The following is a 25295-nucleotide window of genomic DNA, read 5'->3' as shown; positions in this document are numbered from 1 at the left end:
AATGGTCTGAAATGGCAGCATGAGAGACTTAGGGTAGACACTAAGAGTAACTGTCCTAATGCACACACTCCCTCTCTAAAGCAGGATTTCCTTCTAAACCAGTGTGTCTAATCCTCAGCCAATTTTGCATCACCCTTATCTCGGCAATGTTCATACACCACCTAAATGAGCTGCTGTTCGCTGAAAGTTTCTTTACACTGCCTCCCATTTTTACTCACGTGAACATATTTTAAAAGAAAAATAACAACAGTCTCCAAGAAATCATGGGTTTGATGCTGTTTTCCAAAGTTTGTTTCTAGTATGCATTAAAATAACTATGTAATTATGGCAAGTAGAATTATGTTCTCCCAAAAAAGTGTGTTCCAATCCTAACTCCCAGAACCTCTGAATGTGGCCTTTTTTAGAAATAGGGTCTTTGTAGGTGTAACCAAAATCAGATGAGGTCATCCTGGATTACAGTGGGTTCGAAACCAATGACTGGTGTCCTCATAAGAAGAGGGAAATTTGGACACAGAGAGGAGAACACCCTGTGATGATGGACGTGGAGACTGGAATGGTGTGTTCAAGGATGCCAAGGACCAATGGCCACCACCAGAAGTGAGGAGAGAGGGATGGGAGAGATTCTCCCTCTGGGCCCCCAAGAAGGAACCAACCCTGCCGACACTATGATTTCAGACTCCGGCCTCCAGAACTGTTAATTCTAGAGAGAGTAGATTTCTGTGGTTCTGAGGCACCAGGTTTGTGGTCAGGGGTTTCGGCAACCCTAGGAAGCTAAAACAGGAACTACGGAAGTGTTTAAATGTTCATCCCTATACCACTTAAAAGCATCAGGCTTGCATGCTTTGGGAACTGATGTGGATACTAAGGGATCCAGAGCTCCCCCCGCAGAGCTGTTAAGGGAGCCCCAGGGGCACGTGATCGGATCCTATTTTTTGCTTTAACATGAGGCCCCACCAGCGCAAATGTGTTAAGAATGAGGTCTGGCTGTGCTCTGCTCCAAGGGATGGGGCAGACCCCATGAACCCTGAGCTGGCCCCTCGGGGGCCCCCTCGCCTGCTCCACTGACCGCCAGCTCACCGGAGCAGCCCGTGGCCCCCTTCCTGACGACGTAACCCAGCTGGCAGTGGCAGACAAAGGAACCCCTTGTGTTCTCGCAGACCCCATGGAGGCAGATGTAGGGGTTCAGGTCACACTCGTCTACGTCTGTGGGATGACAAGAGAGGAAGCAGGTGAGGGTGGGGATGCAGCAGCATTGCTAAGTGCCCTGCCACATGGGTCCCCGGCATCGGGGTTCTCTTTGTCCATCTTCAGGGGTGGGGAACTCCCCCAATTCCACCACTGGGCAGCCGCGAATATTCAGTTAACAGTCTACAGCACATATTCCGTGGAACACACCGGACATGCATTCCCAAAAGGATTTTATACCAATACATTTAGACAACGCTGAGTTAAACAAAGCTAACTGGATTTTTTTCTCCTGCAGGCCTTTTCAGAGCCTTTATGCCAACGTGGATCTGCAAGAAAGGATGGAGGAAGCAGCATTTCCTATTTAACTTGGTCCTAAGCCCCCTTTTCTTCAGTGTTTCCTAAGACACCTGTGATCAGGAATGCTTTAAGCTGCCCTGGGCTGGACACATCTCCCTGGGAGGGTCATGTTTTTTACTTCCTGGTACTTCCTCACGCTGGCCCCAGCTCTGCCCTGATGGGGCACCCCGTAGACATCTGCTCCCTGGGCCCCGTGATGACCTGCAGCCAGGACAGGACGGTGATCACGGCCCAAACAGCCTGGGTCCCCAAGCAGGGCTCAGAGAATACAGTGTCTTTCCATCTAGCTCACCTTCCTCTGCAGAAAACCCCTTGGTCTGCAGTGATCTTATACATTGCTTTCAGAACAGGGCACGCGCCTCTGTATGCACTGGGTACACGGTAAGTGTTCAATAACTGTTCATAAAATAACAAGGTTCAAGGGCCTCTGCTGCTGTGAATGAGATCCCACGGGTCTTGGTGCAGGGGCTCTAGGCACAGGTGGCCAGGAGCAGACCGCCAAGTGCAAAGCCTCATCTCCCCTGCCCGCGTGTGACGGGGATGGGACTGGCGTCTGTCTTGCCCACGTGGCCTCCTTGTGGAAGGCCTGGTGGGTGAACTGTGAAGCTGCCTCCTCCACCTGTATGTAGTCCCAGCTCCTCACCTACACACGTCCTCATGTCCAGCGTGGCCACAAAGCCGTCGTAGCAGAGGCAGCGGTGACCCCCCGGCACGTTGATGCACTGGCCCCCGTCACAGATGTCCGGGTTCTCCTCACACTCGTCCACGTCTGGGGGAGCAGGGTGGGGGGCTGGGCTGCAGGCAGGCAGGGATGGAGGGGGAGCCCCAGGGACCCTGCTGCAGGGTCAGCGGCCTGTCCCGGGTCTGGCCGGCTGCGTCTGGGTCAGGAAAGGTGTGTTCCCCATCCCAGGCGGAGGGAGGGGGCCGCGCCCACCCACCTGCACACGCCCTCCCATCGGGCATCAGCGAGTAGCCGTGTCTGCAGCCACACCGGTAGCTGCCCTCGGTGTTAACGCAGTGCACGTGGCACCCACCGTTCCCAGAGCGGCATTCGTCCACGTCTGCGGGAGGCAGAGCGAGGTAGGGGGCGTAGCGGGAGTGAGGTGGGGGTCGTGGCGGGGTGGGAGGCAGGGCGAGGTGGGGGCGTGGTGGGAGCGAGTAGGGGGGCGTGGCGTGGCGGGAGGCAGGGCGAGGTGGGGGCGTGGCGGGAGCGAGGTGGGGGCGGGGCGTGGCGGGAGGCAGGGCGAGGTGGGGGCGCGGCGGGAGCGAGTGGGGGGCGTGGCGGGGCGGGAGGCAGGGCGAGGTGGGGGCGTGGCGGGAGTGAGGTGGGTGGGCGTGGCGTGGCGGGAGGCAGGGCGAGGTGGGGGCGTGGCGGGAGTGAGGTGGGTGAGCGTGGCAGGGCGGGAGGCTGGGCGAGGTGGGGGTGTAGTGGGAGCGAGGTGGGTGAGCGTGGCAGGGCGGGAGGCAGGGCGAGGTGGGGGCGTGGTGGGAGCGAGGTGGGGGGCGTGGCGTGGCGGGAGGCAGGGCGAGGTGGGGGTGTGGTGGGAGCGAGGTGGGTGGGCGTGGCAGGGCGGGAGGCAGGGCGAGGTGGGGGCGTGGTGGGAGAGAGGTGGGGAGCGGGGCGGGGCGGGAGGCAGGGCGAGGTGGGGGCGTGGCGGAAGTGAGGTGGGTGGGCGTGGCAGGGCGGGAGGCTGGCCGAGGTGGGGCGTGGCGGGAGCGAGGTGGGGGCGTGGTGGGACGGGAGGCAGGGGGAGGTGGGAGAGAGATGGGGGGCGGGGGCGGGTCAAGCAGGGGTCTGACTAGGGGGCGGGGCCAGCAGAGGCAGGGACTTGGAGAGACTGCTGTGGTAGTGGGGGCCTCGGCTGGGGCTGGGGCTGGGGGCGGGCGCGGTCTCACCCACGCAGCCTTGGCGGTCAGGTGTGCTCTGGAAGCCGGCGTGGCATGAGCACTGGAAGGCACCGATGACGTTGACGCACTGGCCGTGGGGACACAGGCCGTCACTCAGGGAGCACTCATCAACGTCTGCAGGGGGAGCACATGGCTGGTGGGGACAGCAGGTAGGGGAGGGGCCCCAGGGAAGGCCCGGCCTGTGTTCAGCCGCCATCTGCAGGACCCCGAGGCACTGGGACACGTGTGCACTCCGATGCATTCATGCTCCTGGCATCCACACGCCACCACAGGTGTGAGTCCACACCTCACCCTTGTACAAACACGCACCCACACCCAGATCCACGTGCCCACCCACGTGCACACCCACAAGACCACGTGCCCACCCACGTGCACACCCACAAGACCACGTGCCCACCCACGTGCACACCCACAGGACTCACCCAAAAAACACCCTTGAATACACACTCACCCTCAGCAGATAACACCCACACCCTGATCCATGCACCTACGTGCACACAGCTCACACACAAACACACCCTCACACCCACTCACATGCAAACACAATCACCCTCAGTAGACACACCTTCACAGCCACATGCACACTCATAAGACTCACAAATACACCTCACACCCACTCATATGCAAACACACTCACCCTCGACAGACACGCACACCCACACCCACATGCACACATCCCCAGCCACAAACACACCCACCCGTGTGCAAACACACATCCACACCTAGACACACATTCTCTCACAAGCTCATGTAGATGCACAAACACCACATCCCCTCACATAAGAACACGCATCCTTGTGTAAACACTCACAGACTCACACATAAACACCCATGCACACACTCTTGTACAGACACATTCCCAGATACACACCTGCATGCTCACACAGACACACAAATACACACTCCCCCCGCCTCACACCCACGCACAGTCATATCACACGGACGCACAATGACCTGCACCCATGCTACCTCATGCATGCGACCGCTCACATGCATAGAGACTGACACACGTATGCACACATATACCTAAGTATGTACTCAGGGAGATGCACAAACACACACTCCCATCATCTCCCTCATGCAACCCACACTCACCCTCACAAGCAGTGCCCTTGGACACCAGCGCATGTCCAGCAGGGCACTGGCACTCATAGCTCCCATCCGTGTTGGTACAGGTGCCTCCCCGGCACAGCAGTGGGTCCCGGGCACACTCATCCACGTCTGGGCGTGTGGAGAGAGAGAGAGGAGGTGTGAGGACGCTGACCTGGCAGGGTGTGATGTGGCTTGTGGAAGCTTCTCCCTGTGCCCCTCTCCCCCAACCCTGTCACCCTGGCTGAAGCTGAAAGTGCCTGGAGTTTTGGGACTTGGGTGACCCATGGGAGTCAGACTGGGAGGGAAGCTGGAATTCTCAGAATTATCAGGGACACAGGCTGACACTCCTGGAGCTGAAGGAGGCCCTGAGAAGCACCCCCCCCCCTCGGAGGACACAGAGGGAAGGCAAGGCCCAGCCCCTCCAGGCATCAGCACATGGAGTGGGGGACCTCACCACCCACCCCCACTCTCCTCCCACTCCAGCCTCATGGGCCTCCTTCCACCCCTCAGGTGCTGTTCCCCCTCCCACCCGGCCCTCCACACAGCAGCTCCTTCTATCCTTCACGTCCACCCCAGGGCCTTTGCACGCACTGTTCTTTCTTCAAGCCACTCTTCAGTCCCTCTTCACCCCAATTACTCCAACTCTCTCAGCCCACAGAATGAGATACATCCTAGGGGTCTATGCTCCCACTGCACCATATGGCCCTTTCAAGTGCTTATGACAGTGGCTATTTATTTTGCATTTGTCTGGGGATTTATTTTATTAAACATCTGTCTCCCCATTAGGTCATGAGCTCCGAGAAAATGGCCCTCTGCTGCCGAGCTCTCTGTGGTTCCCCTGAGTAGATGCACATGAAATGTTCACTGAATGAAAAAGTGAATGAAAGGGGAAGAGGCTCCTCTGTCCCGGGCCCCCTCCTCTTCTCATGCTACGACCCCCCAGGAGACCTGCCCGAATCTTGGTTCCCAGGCTTCTCATCTGAATGCCACACCCAATGTCCAGCAGCCTACAGGGATGACGCCCACACTTGCCGTGTCCCAGCTGGATCATGGCTTCTCTCCACTCCAGCCCCCTCCACCTACATCCATCACAGCAACGTCACCCCCATCCCTCGGCTTGGCCCCGAGACCCCCGAGCATCACCCTTCCCGGGGTGGCTGCCTACCCATGCAGTTCTTCATCATCATGAAGCCACTCTCATAGCCATGGAAACACTCACACTCGAAGCTGCCAGGGGTGTTGACGCAGGTACCCTGGCCACAGAGGTCAGGGGAGATGCGGCACTCGTCAATGTCTGTGGAGAGAGTGGGCACGGGCTGGGCCTCCACATGTGCAAACACCCAGGGGTACATGGGAGCCCCAAGCCGCTGAACTGAGCCAGGTTAACAGAGGTGCCGTGACTGCACCCCAGACAAGGGTAGGGAATTTCCTTCCAGCCTGGAGGCCCCTGGAGGCCACTTCTGCCAGTCCCTCCTTTTATAGCTGGGATCCCGAAGGCCCAGAGAAGGTGTTGAGCTGTCCTCGGTCACAGAGCAGGCAGGTAGACAGGCAGGAAAAGGCCGGTTCTTGTCTTTTAGGTGCCTCTAGTTCGTGGCCCCCATCCCTGTAGGCGCCCCCCACCGCCCAGGAAGCAGATGCGGGCACGCACCTGTGCAGTTCCTTTCCTGGGCGTCCAGGGCAAAGCCCCCAGCACAGGAGCAACGAAAGCTGCCCACGGTGTTGCGGCAGGTGCCGTGCGCACACAGCCCGGGGAAGGCTTTGCACTCGTTCACATCTGCAGCATGGGAGCACAAAACGTCAGGCTGCCCCGATGTCTCTGGGTCCCCACCTCCTGAGCGTTCACCCCTCTGGCCACAGATGTTTGCTCTCTCCCAAACACACTTCCCATCTCCAGGCCTCTGCCCACGCTGTGCCCTCTCCCCATCCACCAGGCTCCCTGAGCCCAAACACACCTTTATAGAAGGGCTGGCCTGATAGGAAGTCCCGGCTGGCAAAGCCCAGCCCCCGGGGACACAGGCTGGCAAACGCTGGGGACTCAGGCTCAGGGCACGCCTCACACGCGGCCCCCCACGCGGCCCCCAAGGAGCAGCAGCAGACGTCCATCCGGTACTTGCCGGGCAGGGCAGCCCCACATTCATCCTCATCCCAATGCAGGAAACAAAGCTCCAGGCGCACATCTGCAAGGAGGGGCAGTCACCAGTCCTGCCCCTGCCACACTGTGCCTGCCACGACAGGCATTAGAGCCTCCTTCAGCAGCTTCTTGTGAAACTTCCTCCCCAACGGGAAGAGTGACTTCCTCATGCTGAGATTCGATATCATCCAATACTTCCTTTAGTTTTTTTTTTTTTTTGGCAGCGCTGCGCGGCTGGTGGGATCTTAGTTCCCTGACCAGGGATCAAACCTGGGGCCCCCAGCAGTGAGAGCACTGAGTCCTAACCACTGGACCACCAGGGAATTCCCAACAGTTACATTTTAAAAATGATATAATCCAACAGTTACATTTGAATAATGGTATAATCCAAAAGTTACACTATAATAATAACTTGCACTGCTAGGTGCTTGCTATGTGATGGGCACTGTTCTAAGCTCATCAATCCATTGAATCCTCAAAATAACACCAAGAGGAAAATATTATCATCATGCCCATTTTACAGGCAAGAAAACTGAGGCAGAGAAGGATTAGGTAGCTGACCTGAGGCCAAACAGTTAGTAAGAGGTAGAGTGGGGTTCAAACCAGGCCATCTGGCTCCAGAGTGTGTGTGTTTAACCTATAAAACTCCCTTAGAATAATCTGGGAGTGGATAAGCCTTCCTCAGCACCAGACATGAGGGTCTAAGAATGGGACTGGTTAACTACGGCCTGGGGTGCCAGCCTCCTGTTTTTGTAAATAAAGTTTTATTGACACACAGCCACATCCATTTGTTTCTGTACTGTCTGTGGCTGTTCTTACACTACACAGCAGAGCTGAGTAGCTGCAACAGACTGTGAGGCCCCAAAAGCTGAAAATATTTACTCTCTGGCCCTTTGCAGAAACAGTTGGCTAATCCCTGGTCTAAGACAACTTCTCACTCTTTACAAAAGGAACATACGTTTAAATGGGTCTATTTGAGGACAAGACCCTGTTACAGAATCTTTAGGAAAAAATAAAGATAAGCAGAAGTGCCATGACACACAGGGATCTGTCTTAAGTTCCTGTGTACCCAGTGCCTTGGTCCAGGGCTGACCAGACTGAGCCATTTCACCTGGCCGTGAATTCAGCAATGGCTTTTTTCTCTTTACTCAGTTACTTTCTTTCCTTGCTCACCTTTTGGAATCAGCAAGAAGACCCGCTGCACACCTGAAGCTCACTTTAGAAGGAAATCGAAGTTGAGAAGGGTCATCAGGGCCCATCTGCCTTATGTTGACCAGGCTCCAAGGTGACCCCAAGGAGGCCACCAATGGATTGATGGGACTACAGGAGGAAAAGCTGATAGAACTCGGAGCGCTACCTGCTGGCTGGCACATGCTTTTGGCCAAGAAATGTCCTGTTCAAGATGTTGATAGGGACAAAGCAAGAAGCCCTCATCGAGGGGGAAAATATCTCAGGCCTTTGAGACTGAGGGTAAGCCATTCAGGGTGAGGGTTTGAGCCCTGGATGCTGGGGAAGGTTCACCAGCATCACTCAGCACTCATGCTAGAGGTGCCTCCTGCTCAAATCCCCCCGTGTAAACCTTACTCGGTAACAAGAAAGAATAAACAAAGGTTGCAAATATTATTCCACGAGATTTTGCCATCTGCAATGACCTTCCTTAGACGGGCAGTTAAGAAGATGCATCCCCCAAAACATATGTCTTTGGAGACACGTGGGCAGGAGGTGGGCAGTAAGCAGAGGGTCCCGGAGGACCCCCGAGATCCCGCTTGTCCCTAGGAGGGGTCTCCAGCCGCTGGGAGTGGAGGCAATGAAGGGCAGGGGGCCCTGTATGGGGACCCAGCCCGCACTCACCCACGCACAGCCGGCCCGTGGCATCCAGTGTCAGGCCTTCAAGACACTCGCAGTGGAAGGAGCCAGCGGTGTTGAGGCAGCGCCCATTGGGACAGACCCCCGGGAAGACCTCACACTCGTTCACATCTGGGCAGCGGCAGGCAAGGAGGAGAGGCAAGGGCTGGAGGCTCCCAGGAGCTGTTCCCCTGGGGCCTCAGGACACCACGTGGTCCTTGGGGAGGGGTAAGGGGCAGTGCCAGCCTCAGGGGCTGGCGGATCGCGGGGAAGACCCAGATACCAAGGAGGGAGAATGTCTCGATCTCAAATGGCTTCAGGGAGGGGCCCCAGGCAGCCCCCATGACACTCGCCCACGTGTGGCTTGGAGGGCGAACCGCAGAGGGTGGGGATGGGGGTTACCTTCGCAGCTGAGCCCCTTCACGCGGGCGAAGCCACGGGCACAGGCGGGGTCTGTGGTTGGGGAGAGGAGTCACTCTCTCCACTCAAACACAGGGGATCTGTCCCACCCCAGTTGTCCCGATGGCGTGGGAGCCCCCGGAGCCCCCCCCCAGGGCATTACCCATGTCACAGCGTTCGCAGGGGCTCCCCCAGGCAGCCCCGAGCGTGGCGCAGCACTCGGACCGCAGGGTGGCTCCGTGCAGGTTCGCCTCGCAGCGGCCATCCTGGACCTTTAGCCAGCAGGTGCCTTTGGTGCTGTCTGCGGGGAGGGGCTTGCTGTCTCATCTGGCGGGCCCACACCTGCACGCCGACCCGCAGAGACCCAGCCTACTCAGGGGCGTCGGGGTCCCCGCTGCTCCGTGGGGCCTCTCACCTAAGCACACGGTGCCGGAGGGTCCCAGGCGGCTGCCAGGGGCGCACTCGCAGGCGTAGGAGCCGGCCAGGTTGCGGCACACGCCGTTCACACACGGATTGGACAGGCACTCGTCGATGTCTGCGAGGACAGCACCCCCCAGCCGCCCCACCCCCCAGCGAGTCCTGAGCTGCAGGAGGGGGAGCCCCACCTGACCAGGAGCCCCTCCTCCCCGCGGCTGCCAAAGTCCAGAGGCAGGGGGCGCAAGCGGTCAGAATACAAGGGAACGGACTGCGCGGGCTCAGACGCACGTGAGTTTGCACTGAATCGTCTTGTGCATCTGCACAAGCACACTGACGTGCAGGGTCCTGGGAGCGCACACAGGTAAAAGTGCAGAGGGATAGGCACGGTGGGGAACCGTGGCCCTCAAAGGGTCGGTCATGGCACACGACAGGTGAGAGGCAGGAGGAAAACCCAGAGGGGATGGAGGCCTGGGTGTGGCCAGGGTGGGGGAGGGGTGTCAGCTGGAAAGAAGACAAAGGACCAGGGGAGGGGTGGGGCCAGACGGAAAGCTTGTGCGTGACTGTGTGTGCGCGTGCGCGCGCGCGCAGGTGTCTGTGAGTGCCAAGGGATCTATGCGATGGGCAAGGTCATCACAACAAAGTGTGTGTGGGCAATGGCGAGCATGCACACTTGAACGTGTATGTGTCAGTGAGTGCACGTGTGTGACAGGGAGGATGGGCACGTATTCTTGTGTATAAGCGTGAGTGTGTATGAGCATGTGAGTGCACAACTGTGCAGGTATGTGAGGGTGTGTGTGACTGCACACATAAGTGTGTGTGGCTGTGAGCCTAAGTGTGTGAAAGGGTGAGTGAAAGAATGTGGGCACACACATGTCTTTGAGAGTGTGCACGTGAGGGTGTGTGACTGGGAATGTCTGTGAGTGTGAATATAGGTATGTGAGTGTGTTTTGTGTGAGTACCGGTGTATGTAACTGAGTGATCATATGCACACATGTGTGAATGTCAGAGGGTCTGAGTGCATAAGGGTGTGCCTTTGAGGGTGTAACTGTGGCTGTGAACATGCGTGTAAAGTGTGAGAATAAGTGTGTGAATGTGGGTATTGTGTGTGTACCTACGAGTGTGTGTAACTGTGAGACTGAGTGTGAATACATGTATGCCTTTGAGCGTGTCTGTGTGCGTGAATGCAGGGATACATGCGTCTTTGAGCATGTGTGTACCCGCAGCATGCAGCGTGCATAAGTATCTGAATGTATGTGTGCGTGGCTGTGTGCCCCGGGACCCTGTACCTTCGCAGGTCTCCGTGTCTTGCCGGAAGCTGAAGCCCTGGGGGCAGGAGCAGCTGTAGCTGCCAGGGCTGTTCCGGCACCGCCCGTTGTCACACAGGAGGCTGTTGAGTGCACACTCATCCACATCTGCAGGGTGAGGGGGGGAGAGCGGGGTGAGGGGTGTGCAGTGGGGGCGGCCCACCCACCTGCCCTTCCACTTGCCGGGCACGCTCACCCATGCACTCCTTGCCGGCTGCGCCTGCCTCGTAGCCCAGGTTGCAGATGCAGCGGTAGCTGCCCCGCAGGTTCTCACACATACCGTTGGCACAGACATCAGGGTCGAGGGCACACTCGTTGATGTCTGCACCAGGAGGTGGGCGTCAGCAGCTGCCCTGGCTCCCTGGAGGCTCCAGAAGCCATGTCCCCCGGGGCCAGAGCTCCAGCCTAGACCCTGCCTCCTTCCCCTTGAAACCAGGGTTTCTCAGCACTGTGGATATTTGGGGCCAGATCATCCTTTGCTGTGACGGGGGGAGTCCTGTGCATTGTAGGATGTCGAGCAGCATTCCCAGCCTTACCCAGGAGATGCCAGTAGCACCCTCCCCAATATTTGTCCAGACATTGCCAAATGGCCCCTCGGGAGGGGGGGCAAAACTGTCCCCAGTTTGGAACTCATGGAACAGATGTTTATATGGCAGCAACATAATTAAAAAAAAAAAAGTGCAATCATAATCACTACCATTATAGGATGTTTACTATTTTGTGCCAAGCATATTAACTCATTTGATTCTCACAACATCCCTGAAATGGGTCTTACCGTTATCTCCACCGTACAGACAAGGAGGCACAGAGATGGTAGGTAACTTGCCTGAGGTTATTCAATCAATAACTAGTAGGGCCAGGATTCCAACCCACGCATCTGGTTGCAGAATCTGTCCCTTTAACTGACAGGGGGGTGGGGGAGGGGTGGACATCTGTCCTGCCCTGATGGCCTAGCAGTGGATGGGAAATCTGACTCTTCTAAGTCCTTTTATTTCTTGCTCAGGCAGAAAGGCTGTTTCAGGAAGGAATGGTGTCATAGGTTGGAGTCCTAACCCCCAGGATCTCAGCATGTGACTTTATTTGGAGACAAGGACTTTACAGAGGTGATCCAGTTAAAACAAGGTCATTAGGGTGGACCCACAATCCATTCCAATATGACTGTATCCTTATAAAAGGGGGAAATTTGGGCACAGACGCACAAGGAGAACCCCATGTCAAGAGGAAGGCAGAGGGGGAATTCCCTGATTGTCCAGTGGTTAGGCCTCTGCATTTTCACTGCCGAGGGCACGGGTTCAATCCCTGGTCGGGGAACTAAGATCCTGCAAGCTACACGGCGTGAAAAAACAAGATGAAGGCAGAGGGCCTGGGGATGAATTAGGAGTTTGGGAATAACATATACACAATACTATATATAAAACAGTTAACCAACAAGGATCTACGGTATAGCACAGGGAACTCAATATTTTTAATAACCTATAAGGGAAAAGAATCTGAAAAATAGATATGTATGTATAACTGAATCACTTTGCTGTACACCTGAAACTAACACAACATTGTAAACTTAGAAAAAAAAAAGATGAAGGCAGAGATCAGGGTGATGATTCTACCAGCTGAAGATTTAACAGTGAAGTGCCAGAAGCTGTGGGAGAGGCACGGGACAGACTCTCCCTCACAGCCTCGGAAAGAGCCATCCCTGCTCACACCTTGATCTCGGACTTTTAGCCTCTCCAGAACTGTGGGAGAATAAACGTCTGTTGCTGAAGCCTCCCAGCCTGTGGTACTTTATTACGGCAGCCCCAGCGACCTGACAGTGCCCAACCACGACCCCACCCCTCTGTCCCAGCACTGCCCCGCTCACCTCTGCCATCCGTGGTGATGCCAAGACCGCTGCTGCACAGGGCCTGGAACTCGGCTGGGGTGGCGGGAGCAGAGCGAGAGGGGTCACTGGCCATTGCCGAACCCAAACCACGCCCAAGACGTGGCCCCTTGGAGCTGAGCGAGGGTCTGGGACTAAGATGCCCCCCCAATGGGAAGAGCAACTTCCTTCCGTGTCTTCTTGGGGAGAGAAATCCCCCCCCACCCCATAGGAGCCAAGCCCCCCACCACTGTCCCCTCCTGCCCCCTGGGTGATAAACTAGAAGCAAGAACTAAAGGAAAGCGGGTGTAGGTGGGGCAGCCGACCCTCACCGGAGTTCTTGGCAGGACACAGCTGGCAGGGCTCCCCAAACCCGTGGTCGGGGCTCGCACAGCAGCACTCAGATTTGGTGACGGCACCGGGGAAGGGGCGGGCACAGGAGCCCTTGTCGAGGGTCCCGTAGCACGTGCTACGCACGTGGGTGTCCACGCACACGCGGCCATCCGCGCCCACCGCGAGCCCCCCCAGGCAGTGGCAGCGGAAGGAGCCCTCGGTGTTGGTACAGTGGCCGTTCATACAGATGCCCGGTGTCCGGCACTCGTCGATGTCTGCGGGGGGCCGTGGGCAACTGCGACAGGTCCCAGTCCCCCGCCACCCGCCCTTGCCGCCTCCCCTCATCTCTTCCTCCCCATCCCCATCACTCCCCTGTGGTCCAGCCTCCAGCCTCACCCACGCAGTGCCGGCCACCGGGCGCCAGCAGGAAGCCGGGTTTGCAGAGGCACGTGAAGCTGCCGTCCTCGTTCAGGCACACTCCGTTGGCACACATGGTGGTGGTGGCACACTCGTTGTGGTCTGGGGACACCGGGAGAGGCTGGTTCCCAGCAGGGTCCCAGCAGTCACCCCTCTTTGGGCCAGCCCTGCCAGGTAGACCAGCCCCGCCCTCTCACTTTTCCAGGGACCCTTCCCAGGGCAGTTCGAGCCTGACAGGACAAAATGTGACTGTTGGGGACTATGTCGACTTGGATATAGTGAACTGCTGGAGTGTGAACTCCCCTGGGGCAAGACTGGGGCCACTAGCTCAAGTCTGCATCTTCCATCCTGGCACACCGTAGATGCTCCATAAATAGTTGTTCAAAGTCGAATAAGTCAGGTGTGGTGGTTACACAACATTGCACTAAGTGCCACCAATTGTTCCTTTAAAAATGGTTAAAATGGTAAATATGTATATTTCACCACAATAAAAAATGCAAAAAAAATGGAAAAAATGAGGTAGTGTTTGCATGACTTTATGTAATGTACTAAATGCCACCAAACTGTTCCCTTAAAAAAGGGTAGGAATGGAGCTGATACACACTACTGTACATAAAATAGATAAACAACGAGGTCCTACTGTATAGCCCAGGGAACTATATATTCAATATCTTGTAATAAACTATAATGGAACAGAAAAAAAAGGGTTAAATGGTAAATTGTACACTATGTATATTGTGCCAGGATTTTTTAAAATGCAAAAAAGAATTGCATAAATGAGATGGTCATTGCACGACCTTGGAAATATCCTAAGTGCCACCAAATTGTTCACTTAAAAATGCTACGTTTATTTTCCTGCAGAAAAAAATTGAGCAAATGTGGGTGCACAACATTGGGAACTACTAAATACACGCCACTGAATTTTTCACTTTTAAATGATTAAATTTATCTTGTGTGAATCTCACTTGAATTTAAAAAGAAAAGGGCAAAAACCGTCAGCTGAGAGGAAAACAGTCTAATTTAAAGGAAGGCGGTGGGTGCAGAAATGATTTGCTTACCAAAGTATCAGTTTTGAACAATAAAGGACTGTACCAAAAGGAAGGAAGGAAAGAAGGGAGGGAGGGAGGGAAGGAAAGAAAAGAATAAATGAATATAAGGTCCACACCAAAACTTGTACGTGAACATTCATAGCAGCATTATCCACAACAGCAAAAAGTGGGAACAACCCAAATAGCCATTAACTGATGACGGTATAAACAAAATGTGGTCTACTCATATAATGGAATGTCATTTGACAATAAAGAGGAATGACGTTCTGACACCTGCTACAACATGGATGGACCTTGAAAACATGATGCTCCGTGAAAGAAGCCAGTCACAAAAGGCCACGGAGTATGTGATTCCATTTATACGAAATGCCCCGAACAGGCAAATCCATGGAGACCGAAAGTCGATTAGCCTAGTGTCGAGGGCTGGGGGGGAAGAGAGAGAATTCTGGAATAACTGCTAATGGACAGGAGGTGATAAAGAGGTTCTAAACTTAGATTGTGGTGATGCTTGTACTACAAGCCATTGAAGTGTACACTTTAAATGGCCACTTTTATGGTATGGAATGATATATCAATAAAGATGCTAAAAAGGTTTTTTAAAAATGAAAGAATGCACAGGGAACTATACTCAGTACTTTGTAATAACCCATAAAGGAAAAGAATCCGAAAAAGAATAGATACATGTATATGTATAACTGAATCACTTTGCTGTACACCTGAAACTAACACAACATTGTAAATCAACTACACTTCAACGACAAAAAATAAATTAAAAAAATAAAATTTATATGTACCAAGAAAAACACTGATTAAGGATTTCAACTCTTACTGGTTACAGACTATTCAGAGATCTACAGGAAATATTAAAGACTTGACGGTAGGGCTTCCCTGGTGGTGCAGTTGTTAAGAATCCGCCTACCAATGCAGGCGACACGGGTTCGAGCCCTGGTCCGGGAAGTTCCCACATGCCTCAGAGCAACTAAGCCCATGCGCCACAACTACTGAGCCTGCGCTCTAGAGCCCACAAGCCACAACTACTGAACCCACGCGCCACAGCTACTGAAGCCTGTGCACCTAGAGCCTGTGCTCCACAACAAGAGAAGTCACCACAATGAGAAGCCCGTGTGCAGCAACGAAGACCCAATGCAGCCAAAAATTAAAAAAAAAAAAGAAAGACATGATGGTAAAATTATAAAACAATGAATTAATCAAAATTACTTTCAGTAGGTGATATCTAACTAATAAAAAACAATGCAAATAAAATTAATAATGATTTATGCACAGACATAAATTACTATACCTAAAGTTAATGCTAAGAGAATAGCTAATTTAATAATCAACTTTCTAAATGTATCTAAAAATCAATAGAAAGTAAATGCTCTGCCAAAAAAAAAAAAAAAGAATGAAAGGAAGAAAATCCTTCCTGATGAGGGAAGACTGCAAGGCAGGTCTCCTCAGAAAGCATGACAGAAAAGAATAAAGGGAGTCCCCGGTGGCCCCTACAAGCTGTGGGGAGCTTGGGTGGCACCCCCATACCCCCCAGGGAGCCTGAGATCGGGGCGCTCTCCATGGTCCTGACCCACCTCTCTCAGAGGCCAGACTCTCTCGAGGACAGGTGAGGGGCCATGAGTCAGGGGCAGGGGCAGGCAGCTGATGGCATGGTCTTACCCCAGAGGCCCCTTCCTGGGATTCAGGGAATGAATTCAGGAAGGAGAGAATGAAGGCGTGAGTAGGGGGCGGACAGACCACAGGAGGATCTCAGATGGGCAGGTTCGGCTCAGAAAGGGGAGCAGAGGACCCACCGTGAGGGGGGAGGTGGGGGATGCAGCAGGAACGGCAGGATGCAAAAGGCAGCTACTGGGGCCCAGAAGCCGCTTCCCCACCCGCCCACCCTCAACTCACCCACACAGTTCTTGCCGTCGGGGCCGAGCTCGAAGCCTGCATTGCAGACACACTGGAAGCTGCCTGCTGTGTTGACGCAGCGGCCGTGGTGGCAGAGGCCACTGCTGGCGATGCACTCGTCCACGTCTGGTGGGGAGGCAGGAGGGGCAGTCAGCAGGCGTCCTCCTAGCCCCCAGGCTCTAATTCAGATGCAGGTTCCATCAGCCAGGCTCCCGGTCACCCCCCACTCTCCGATGGACGGCCATACCCAGGCACTCCTGCTTGGTGAGCGTCGCCTGAAAGCCCTCCCCGCACCGGCAGTGGTAGGAGCCGGGGGTGTTGACGCAGTCTCCGTGGTGGCAGGGGCTGCTGGCACATTCGTCCACGTCTGCAGGCAGAGGACCCTGAGCCCCAGCCCGCCAGGGCGCTCCCCCTGCCCCCAGCCCACCCCTGCCCCAGCCGCTGCTCACCGATGCACTCCCCCCGAACGTCCTGGGTGTAGCCCACGTTACACTCGCAGTGGTAGCTGGAAGACGTGGGCAGGCAGCGGCCATTGAGACACAGGTTGGTGAAGTGTCGGCAGATGTCAATGGTCTGGTTCAGCGTGGCTGTGCCTGTGAGTAGGGCCGACGTGGGGCAACCGAGCATGCGCTGGACCCCTGGGTCTGGACCTCACCTCCGGGTTCAGACACCCACTCAAGAAGCTGGAACCCTACCCCTATGGCCAGGCTCTCCCACTTCAGCCGAGAGTCCTGCCCTAGATTCACACCTCCACCCTGGCTGAGACCCCCAGCCCCCCACCCCAGCCCTAGACCCTCACCTAAAACCCAAACCCTGACCTGGAGGCCTGGATCCCCAATCTACCCCCAGCCCCAGACCACTGTCAGTACTTTCATCCCTACTGCCCAGGCCAGGACCCACACTCCAAAGCCCTGACTCTCTGTCTCTGAGGCCTGGACCCCCTTTCCCCCAAGGGAGGAACCTTGGATCCCAAGTCCTCACCAACGTTGGCGTCACCAAGGCCCAGGCTGGGAACCCCACGCCCACTGGAGCCGTGGGGCCTGTGCTGGGCCGGCCCCAGGCCAGGACCCACACTGCCACTGGATCCGAAGCCAGGGAGGCCGGGGAAGGGGCCTGGGTAGGCGGGCAGCAGCGGGAGCCCCAGGGCACACAGTCGCTGGAACTCATCTGCAAGGAAGCGGTGTTGGAGGCCAAGCCTTCGGTTGTGCCCCGGGATCCCAACCCACAGGCCAAGCTCTGGGGGCAGAGGAAGGTGGGAGGTGGCCCCAGGCCACTCACCAGAGCCCCGCGGAGGACACAGCTCAGGGGCCGGGCCAACTGCCCAGCACCTGCCCGTATCACAGCAGCACTGCCTATGGGTATAGTGGCCAGCGAGGTCTCCGGCACAGCGGCCCACGATCAGCGCCGAGAAGCAGGTGCCAGCACGGTGGTCTGCAAGGGGGTGGGGGGTCGGGAGGCTCCGTTACAGACTTCAAATCCCAGCTCTACCAGCACCATCTGCAGGACAGACCTCCTTGCCTCTCTGTGCCTCAGTTTCTCCATCCATGGATAGGAGATGCTCAGAGCACCCACCTCACCTCGGTAGAGTGTTGCAGAGTGCACCGTATCTGGCACGTGGCCGATCCTCACTGAGTGAGGATCTTATTACCAAGATTTCCAAATTACCCCAGGGAGGGAGACTTGGGCTCATGCTGAGCAAAAGTGTCCCAACATCTAAAGCTGGCATTGTTAGGAAGCTCCCTGTCACTGTGGGTATTCAACCACACTGAGGAAGACCCCTGGTTCAGGGGGTTGCCCCGGTGAGAAGTCATGCTGGGTGCCCAAGCAGAGATGCTGGGATCTGTATCTGTGTGTCCCCACCTACCAGCCCTGGGCATTCTGGGGAAACCTAAGAGGCTGTGAATTTGAGGAGGGGCTGGGGGAGCAGACTGGTGGACTGATGGCTGCAACTCTTGGGGAGACTGAGGCAGAGATTCCCCAGGTACGAGAACCACAGACGCTTCCACTGTGCCCTCGAGCCTGATGGCGTTACACGGTGATCATATTTCTCAAGCTCTGACTCCAGAAGAGCATATTTTTAGGTTTGAAAACCCACAGATGTTGGCCAGTGGCCCACAGCGGAAAAACCCCTCCCACCAGCCGGGAGGGCCCTTGCAGCTGTCCCTGAGCTGCCCGAGGCGGAGAAAACAGCAAGCGTTTCCACCTCCCCAGCCATACTCCATGCACCTGGCGGGAGGGGTGGGGGGGTCCCCAGGTGCATGTGTGGGAGTTGAGGCTCTGCACTCCCAGCACTACCCCTGGCCCACGAACAGGACTGGGCCTGCCCAGGAGAGAAGAGGTCAACAGACTTGTTCAAGGTCACACAGCTGCTGGAGAGTGAGGCGGGATGGAAACCCAAATCCCTGAACCCCAGGGGACCTGACCAAGCAGCTGCTTCTCAAGTAGGGAAGACGAGACAAAATGTAAGAATTTTGACGAAAATGATGCTGCCTTTGCTTATTAAGCGCCTACTGTGATCAGGCCCTGCTAAGCAGTCACAACCCCAACTTCCCTGCTCCCCTGTCTTCGTGAATGTGTGTTAAGTGCCCTCTACATCCAGCCCTGGGCAAATCTCTTCATAAATTGTTATTTAATCCTCCCCATGTGGTTTAGTACTGCCATTATCTCCATTTCACAGATGAGGCAGCTGAGGCCCAGAGAAGTTAAGTCACTCGCCCAAGGTCACAGAGTATGCAAGCAGCTTAAGTAGCAGTTGGAACCCAGGACTGAATTCCAAGCCCATGTTCAGAGGACACCTGACCTTGGTTCAAATCTAGGCTCTGCTATTTAGTAGTTGGGAAATGCCCCACAGTCCAGGGGACGTGCCCAGAGGTAGCCTCCATGCCAGCCAAGATGGCCCCCAGAGGTGGAGGAATAAATAGGTCTGGCGCTGGCCATGGCACACTGGCAGAACTCCAGACACAATATTCCCTGTCCTGGCTGGTAGAGACCCAGCCTGAGAGGTCCGAGTGGTGCTGGAGACCTGCCAAGCCCACCCCACCTCCCCAAACCAAGACGCTGCCCATGCCCCACCACAAGTGTTCCTGGCCGGCCCTGTTGGCCACTGGCAACCTCTGAAGTCTAATGACCAGCTCATCAAGACAGCAGGACAGGGAGTGAGAGCCCAAGGATCCCCCCCACCAGCCAGAAGGGTGAGCCTCCAGGAGGCACAGCCCAGACGACCCCACCCTGGCTGGGGGTAGGGAGCGGGGTGGTCTGGGGAGTTGGGGTGTGGGTAGCTCTCTCTTCTGGACTTGTGGATTTGGCTTAAGCAAACCTCCCCCTCTCTGGGCCTCAGTTTATCTCAAACACGGTGTGGGGGAAGATGGGGTACTTTTAAAAAGTCTTCGGGAGCGGAAAGAGGGATACAGAGACGGGGCCAGAGAGGGTAATGGGCAGAAGAGCGTAAAGATGGAGGCCAGATAACCAGATGGGCATCGAGACGGGGGCTAGAGGGGCAGAGGGGCATAGAGGTGGGGGCTAGAGGGGCACAGGGGCATAGAGGTGGGGGCTAGAGGGACAGAGGGGCATAGAGGCGGGAGCTAGAGGGGCACAGAGGCGGGAGCCAGAAAGGGAAGAAAGGCAACCAGTGAGCCAGAAGGGCATAGAGTCCGAGGGGCAGAGGGGCACAGGAGGCCCGTGAAGCCAAGACACCGAGACAGGGGACCAGAGAGCTAAAGGGCATAGAGATGGGGGCTAGAGGGCCTCTCAGACTGGGGTCCAGAGAGCACAAAGGCCAATGGGTAAGGAACCAGAATTAACGAGGGGATGGAAACCGGGGTCCAAAAAAGACAGAAGGACATAGAAATCGAAGAGCTAGAGGAGGCCGAGGGCCAGAGGGTTGCAGAGATAGATGAGCAGAGGGTCTGTCTCCTACCTGCCCTCTGCCCCTCCAGCCCCCCTGGGCCCTGGCTCACCCAGGCAACGGGTACCGTCCAGGCTGCTGGCATAACCACGGGGACAGGCGCACACGTAGCTCCCGACCGTGTTGGTGCAGTCGCCCCCGGAGCAGAGGCCTGGCACGCTGAGACACTCGTCCACGTCTGTGTAGATAGATGTCCGGTTAGGGTCCAGCCCCCCACCAGCCTTACCCCACCTCCACCTCCTCCTCCTTGCAGGGGAGCCTGAGCCGCCCAGAGCGGAGAGGAGGTCCCAGCTTGAACCGCTCCTCGTCGCCCACCTTCACACTTGGCGCTCTTCTCACTGAGCTGGTGTCCAGCTGGGCAGCGGCACTCAAAGGAACCCACAGAGTTGACACAGCTGCCCCCCTGGCACAGGCCTGGGATAGCCTGGCACTCATCCACGTCTGCAAGGGAATGAGAGGCACGTCAGAGGGAGAAACCAAGGCTGCTGAGGGCTCCCACTCAGCCCTGGCTTCCAGGACCTCGGTCCTCACGCACTGGGCCCACCACTCACCTTGGCAGGCCCCCGTGTGTATATTGGGGATGAAGCCCCGGCGGCAGGGGTGTGGCTGAGCAGAGCAGAGCTCACATGGGAAGCCCCAGGCCCGGCCCACAGTGGCACAGCAGAGCGCCTTGGTGCAGACGAGGCCTGTCAGCTGGTGCTGGCACCCCTCCAGGCCCACTCGACCAAAGCAGGGCCCTGTCCGGTAGTCTGCAGGGCAGATGGATGTGGGCAGCTGGCCTCAGGCTGCCCCCACCCCATAGTCTTCTGCATTTCCATCCCGGCAAGCTCAACTCAGGCCTCTACCTCTCTCGCCTGGACCACGGCGGTAGCCACCTTCCCAGCCTCCCTATACCAACACACCAGGTTTTTTTCCTGACCACAAGCCTTTACTCATACTGTTCCCCTTCCTTACCTGATGAACTCCTATTCACCCTTCAAAACCCTTTCTCTCCAAAGCATTCTCCAACCAACCTCCAACAGAGGCCAGGACCTCCAAGCCTACAAAGCCCAGGGCATGTCTGGAGACCCCCACCACTCCCCCAGGCTCACCCTCCCTTCAAGCCCGGGCAGGGACCCATGGATGCCCCGCTGGAGAGCCTCTCTCATCCTTGAGCACACATCTGGCTCTGCCAAATCTCCCAGACCCAGCATCCGCCCAAATGCTCTGAACCCACAACTCTGCATCCCTGACACCCCCTCCCCACCCAGCTGAAGGTGGTCTCATTGGTCCCCCCACCGCCGTGCACGGGCCCAGATGTGACTTCCTGGCTCCATCCTCCAGATGGCTCCAATCAAGGGGCTGGCACTGGACCAAGGGAAGCCCCTTCCAGAAGGAGACGCCAAAGCCAGCCCCCAGGCCTGTATGAAGGAGGGGAGACCCGCGACAGTCCTGACTTCCTAAAGCAAAACACGGCCCCCAGAATCTCACCTCAGTCATCCAGGACCCTGGAACCCCACTCACTCCTGCCTAGGCGCCCAACCCTGCCTCTCTCTGGGGCCCCCGCCCCCCCCTCCAGGCCTCTCCTCTCCCACCCTCTCCACTAACCTTCATTTTCCCTCAGCCATCCCGACTGCTCCCCATGTCAGCCCGAATTCCAACTCTGTTTTCTTGCCAAATCCAGTTTCCAAATGCTCACTCTCAAACCCAGGTAACCCCCAGCCCCTCCAGCTTCTGATTCATGGCTATACCCTCTCCAACCCGGCTTCGGCCACAGATGGGCCTCCATCCCCAGCAGCACCCTTCACACTGGGGTGAGTCCCAAGGTCCTGCCCATTTTTGCCTTCCCGGGCTCCTTGGACACACAGGGCACTCTGATGGCTCCTACAGCTGAAAAGCTCGCCAGCCTGGGCATCCCCAACACCACCTGCTCTTGTTCACTTTCTCATTCTCAGCCGCCCATGGCCTCCATTTCTCTGGTGGACCCTTAAATCGCCCTCCCTTTTCTTCCCCAAGAACCTCAACCATCCTCTGGGCTTCAGCCCCGTGGATGGGGCAGCCCCAGGCCTGGGTGTCCAGCTGCCTCCTGGGTGATCCACAGGCTCCTCGGCCAACACTGAGCCTCAGGGTCTTCCCCCTCCCTACCCCCGGCTGCACCACCTTCCCTCCAGTTTTCAGAGCAGACCTGGGATTTGTCCCTGCTTCCATCCCTCCCCTTGCCCACCCCACCCCCCCAACATCCAACTTCTCACAAAACATTGTTGTTTCCACCGTGTTTGTCTTGGTAACAGCCTCCCAACAGGTGACCTCACCCACCTCAGCCCGTGGGATCATTTCAACAGTAAGGATGCAACATGAGGGGGCGTGTCCATCTCATGAACTCGACTTATCCCTTCTACAGGAAGCCCTCCGTGACTCCCTTCCCTGGAGCACAGTTTCTCTGCCCTTCACAGCAGCAGGGACAGCAGGAAGGAGGTCAGCTGGACTCTCCCAGGGCCTGGCCACGTCTCAGGGGCTGCCAGGAAGCCCTCCTCCCCCCAAACCCCTGCCCCGCGCTCAGCTTCGTACCTTTCTCACACTGAGGCCCCATGAAGCCGTACACACAGGCGCAGCGGTTCGGCCCGATGCAGCGTCCCCCGTTGTGGCAGCCGTGGTCACAGACGGCTGTGGAGGAAGTGGGGATGTGTGTGGCCTGAGGTCCCCAGCAGCAGAGGGAGCTGGGGCTCCGGCGAGCCCTCCTTCACGCAGGAATCCCCACAATCCGGCCCAGACCAAGAGATAAGATTGTGACAATGAGTGTGTCCCCTCCAATCCTGGTCCCAGAGGAGTGACCCGTGGGCAGTGGGCAGGTGGCAGCAGAGACCTGACCTCTGGGGTCCCAAGCCCAGGTGTGTGTGATGGGTACTCACGTTGCCCACACACGGTGCCCGTGTAGCCCCTCTGGCACAGGCAGGACTCCCCTCGGCAGCTGCCCCCATTCATGCAGCTCACACCGCACCCCGACCCTGTGGGCGGGGAAGAGGGACACACAGGAAGGCCCCGAGATGCATGTACAAGGCGCCGGGACCAGGTGCACCCAGCCTGGCTCTGGTCCTTCAGCAAAACCAGCCTGGGCTCCCAGAAGCTTCGGGAAGCCTCTCACCTTCTCTTCCCACCCCTGGGGGGCTCACTTTCTTTCTTTCTTTTTTTTTAAGCTTATAATTTTTTTTTCATTTTTTTACTCTTTTTTTTTGACCTCGCCACGCAGCATGCGGGATCTTTCCCGACCAGGGATCGAACCCAGGTCCCCTGCGTTGGGAGCGCAGAGTCTTACCCACTGGACCGCCAGGGAAGTCCTGGGGGGGTCACTTCCTGCTCACCTCGGCTCACCCCGCAGCTGGGGGCCAGCTTCCCATCGGCACAGGCACACAGGTTGGGTCGGGAGCAGAAGCCCTCGCCGCAGGCGTGCCTACAGACCGCTGAAGGGTAGCAGGCTACGGTCAAGGCCAGGACCCGAATCCTCCGCCGTCCCCACCCCATGGGTGCCCCGGGGGCCGAGGCTCTGCTGGAGCCATTGGGAGACAGAGGTGCTCTTTGGGCCAGAAACGCTGAGTAGTAAGGACAGAAGCTGGAGGTGCTGGGGCGCTGGCTGTACTGTTGGGGAGGAGGCGAGGGGGCGTCTCCTGGGAGCAGAGTCGGATTCTAGACACATTAGAATGGGGTGGGAGTGGGGAAACAGAGACTGAGAGAGAGACACACACACACAGAGAAAAAGACAGACACAGAGAGACAGAGACTCAGAGAGAGACCAAGACAGAAAGAGACAGAGACTGAGACAGACAGACGGACCAACAAGCAGACAGACAAAGGGAAGTTGTACGACAAAGAAACACAGGCGGGTGGCCTGGGAGCCTGCAGACAGAAGCAAGGGCCATTCCTGTGGCTTAGCCAGACGTCCCAGGCCAAGTCCACTTTTAAACAAGGCTGGACTTGCTGGCAGTAAGTAAGAGAACTGCCCCAGTGTCCCCTGCCTGCGCCCCACACCTCCAGAAGGGAGCGACACTCACGCACGACACACTGGTTCCCACCGGGCAGCGTCCTCCAGCCGGGGCAGCAGTAGGCATGAAATCGGGAGCCACACACATTCGGCCTTCAGGAGAGCAGGCATGGCTGGTGAGCCCCTGCCCAGCTGGACATCCCCTGGGCCTCATCCCCCTCACCTAGCAGGCCAGCCCAGCCCAGCCCACACCCCCAGGGGCTTCTCAGCATCCCGGGTACCACACACCCCTGCAAGAAGCCTGGGCTGCCACGCCTGCGCACACGTCCGAGACCTGCAGGCTCCACGGCCCCATCCCAACGGCCTTGGACACCCGCCACACATGACAGGGCTGTCCAGGCCAGCAGGAGCCGAGCCAAGGGGTCCCGGGCCATGGTGTGGGTGCCGGCCCTTCTCCTTGTCAAGCACAGACCCTCCAGAACCATGATGTGTCCCTTGGAGGCTGCGGAGAGGAAGCAGAGTCAACCTCAGCAAGAAGCCCTTGGCCACGGGGCACCCAGGAGAACCAGAAGCAGTGGGACGGCTGCCGGGATGGAGAAACTGGGAGCCCAGGGAGGCATCCAACCCCGACCCGCAAGCAGGTGAACAGTCAGGGGAGGCTTCTCGGAGGAGGTGTGATGTCTCAGCGATGGAGTCATCCAAGAGAAGGGTGTCGGGGCAGACACAGCACACTGAGAGCAGAGGCAAGAAGATCGTGGACCGTTGAGTGGAGGGGAGGGTGTGGCAGGCAGCCAAGGTGTTTCAGGAGTGCATACCTGTGTAATGGAGCTTCTACTTGTACTTGTACGTCAAGGGCAATGGAGAGCCCTTGAAGGGCTCTAAGTGGGAGGAACAAGGGCAGAAATGGGTGTTTGATGGAGTGTGGAAGGACTTGCAGGGGCCCCAGAGGAAGCACGCAGTTGAAGAGGCTGGGGCAGGCATCCAGATGAGAGGAAAGGATTCCAGGAGCAGGGGGCACAGGCTGGAACTTCCCAAAGGACAGAACACCCCTCTGCCCAGCAGGGAAGGGACAGCTTTTGTGCCCACTTCACAGAGGAGCAAACAAAGGCCATCACACATTTAGTAAGGGGCTGAGTGGGAGCTGAAGCCCAGGCAGAGGGGAGGGAGGGGAAGAAGATCAAGGGTACCTTACCCTCCAGGAGAGGAGGTGGCTGGCTCTCTCCAGGACCTGGAAGGATG

General features: G+C 56.9%; 1 protein-coding gene across 1 annotated transcript in view; it reads right to left on the bottom strand.

The window, feature by feature from the left end:
• Positions 1 to 24481, bottom strand: part of FBN3 (fibrillin 3) — a gene marked incomplete at its 5' end in the record, with an annotated part of 59277 nt that extends 34796 nt beyond the window's left edge. Inside the window, 29 exons of the mRNA XM_061188808.1 lie at positions 1078 to 1203; positions 2189 to 2314; positions 2484 to 2606; positions 3442 to 3567; positions 4549 to 4674; positions 5711 to 5839; positions 6194 to 6319; positions 6498 to 6722; positions 8528 to 8653; positions 8924 to 8974; positions 9084 to 9221; positions 9336 to 9455; positions 10624 to 10749; positions 10838 to 10963; positions 12500 to 12553; positions 12829 to 13104; positions 13226 to 13348; positions 16198 to 16323; positions 16445 to 16564; positions 16647 to 16790; positions 17179 to 17364; positions 17476 to 17628; positions 20417 to 20542; positions 20653 to 20850; positions 22649 to 22744; positions 22990 to 23085; positions 23440 to 23538; positions 24127 to 24209; positions 24345 to 24481. Of these exons, the coding sequence (XP_061044791.1) occupies positions 1078 to 1203; positions 2189 to 2314; positions 2484 to 2606; positions 3442 to 3567; positions 4549 to 4674; positions 5711 to 5839; positions 6194 to 6319; positions 6498 to 6722; positions 8528 to 8653; positions 8924 to 8974; positions 9084 to 9221; positions 9336 to 9455; positions 10624 to 10749; positions 10838 to 10963; positions 12500 to 12553; positions 12829 to 13104; positions 13226 to 13348; positions 16198 to 16323; positions 16445 to 16564; positions 16647 to 16790; positions 17179 to 17364; positions 17476 to 17628; positions 20417 to 20542; positions 20653 to 20850; positions 22649 to 22744; positions 22990 to 23085; positions 23440 to 23538; positions 24127 to 24209; positions 24345 to 24481 (3811 nt within the window). The remainder of the gene's footprint in view (positions 1 to 1077; positions 1204 to 2188; positions 2315 to 2483; positions 2607 to 3441; positions 3568 to 4548; positions 4675 to 5710; positions 5840 to 6193; positions 6320 to 6497; positions 6723 to 8527; positions 8654 to 8923; positions 8975 to 9083; positions 9222 to 9335; positions 9456 to 10623; positions 10750 to 10837; positions 10964 to 12499; positions 12554 to 12828; positions 13105 to 13225; positions 13349 to 16197; positions 16324 to 16444; positions 16565 to 16646; positions 16791 to 17178; positions 17365 to 17475; positions 17629 to 20416; positions 20543 to 20652; positions 20851 to 22648; positions 22745 to 22989; positions 23086 to 23439; positions 23539 to 24126; positions 24210 to 24344) is intronic.
• Positions 24482 to 25295: the final 814 nt, after the last annotated feature.

The sequence above is a fragment of the Eubalaena glacialis genome, chromosome 4, assembly GCF_028564815.1.
Source record: "Eubalaena glacialis isolate mEubGla1 chromosome 4, mEubGla1.1.hap2.+ XY, whole genome shotgun sequence".
Classification (NCBI taxonomy): Eukaryota; Metazoa; Chordata; class Mammalia; order Artiodactyla; family Balaenidae; genus Eubalaena; species Eubalaena glacialis.
Note: the sequence above shows the minus strand (reverse complement) of the source record. Positions and strands in the feature narration are given on the sequence as shown.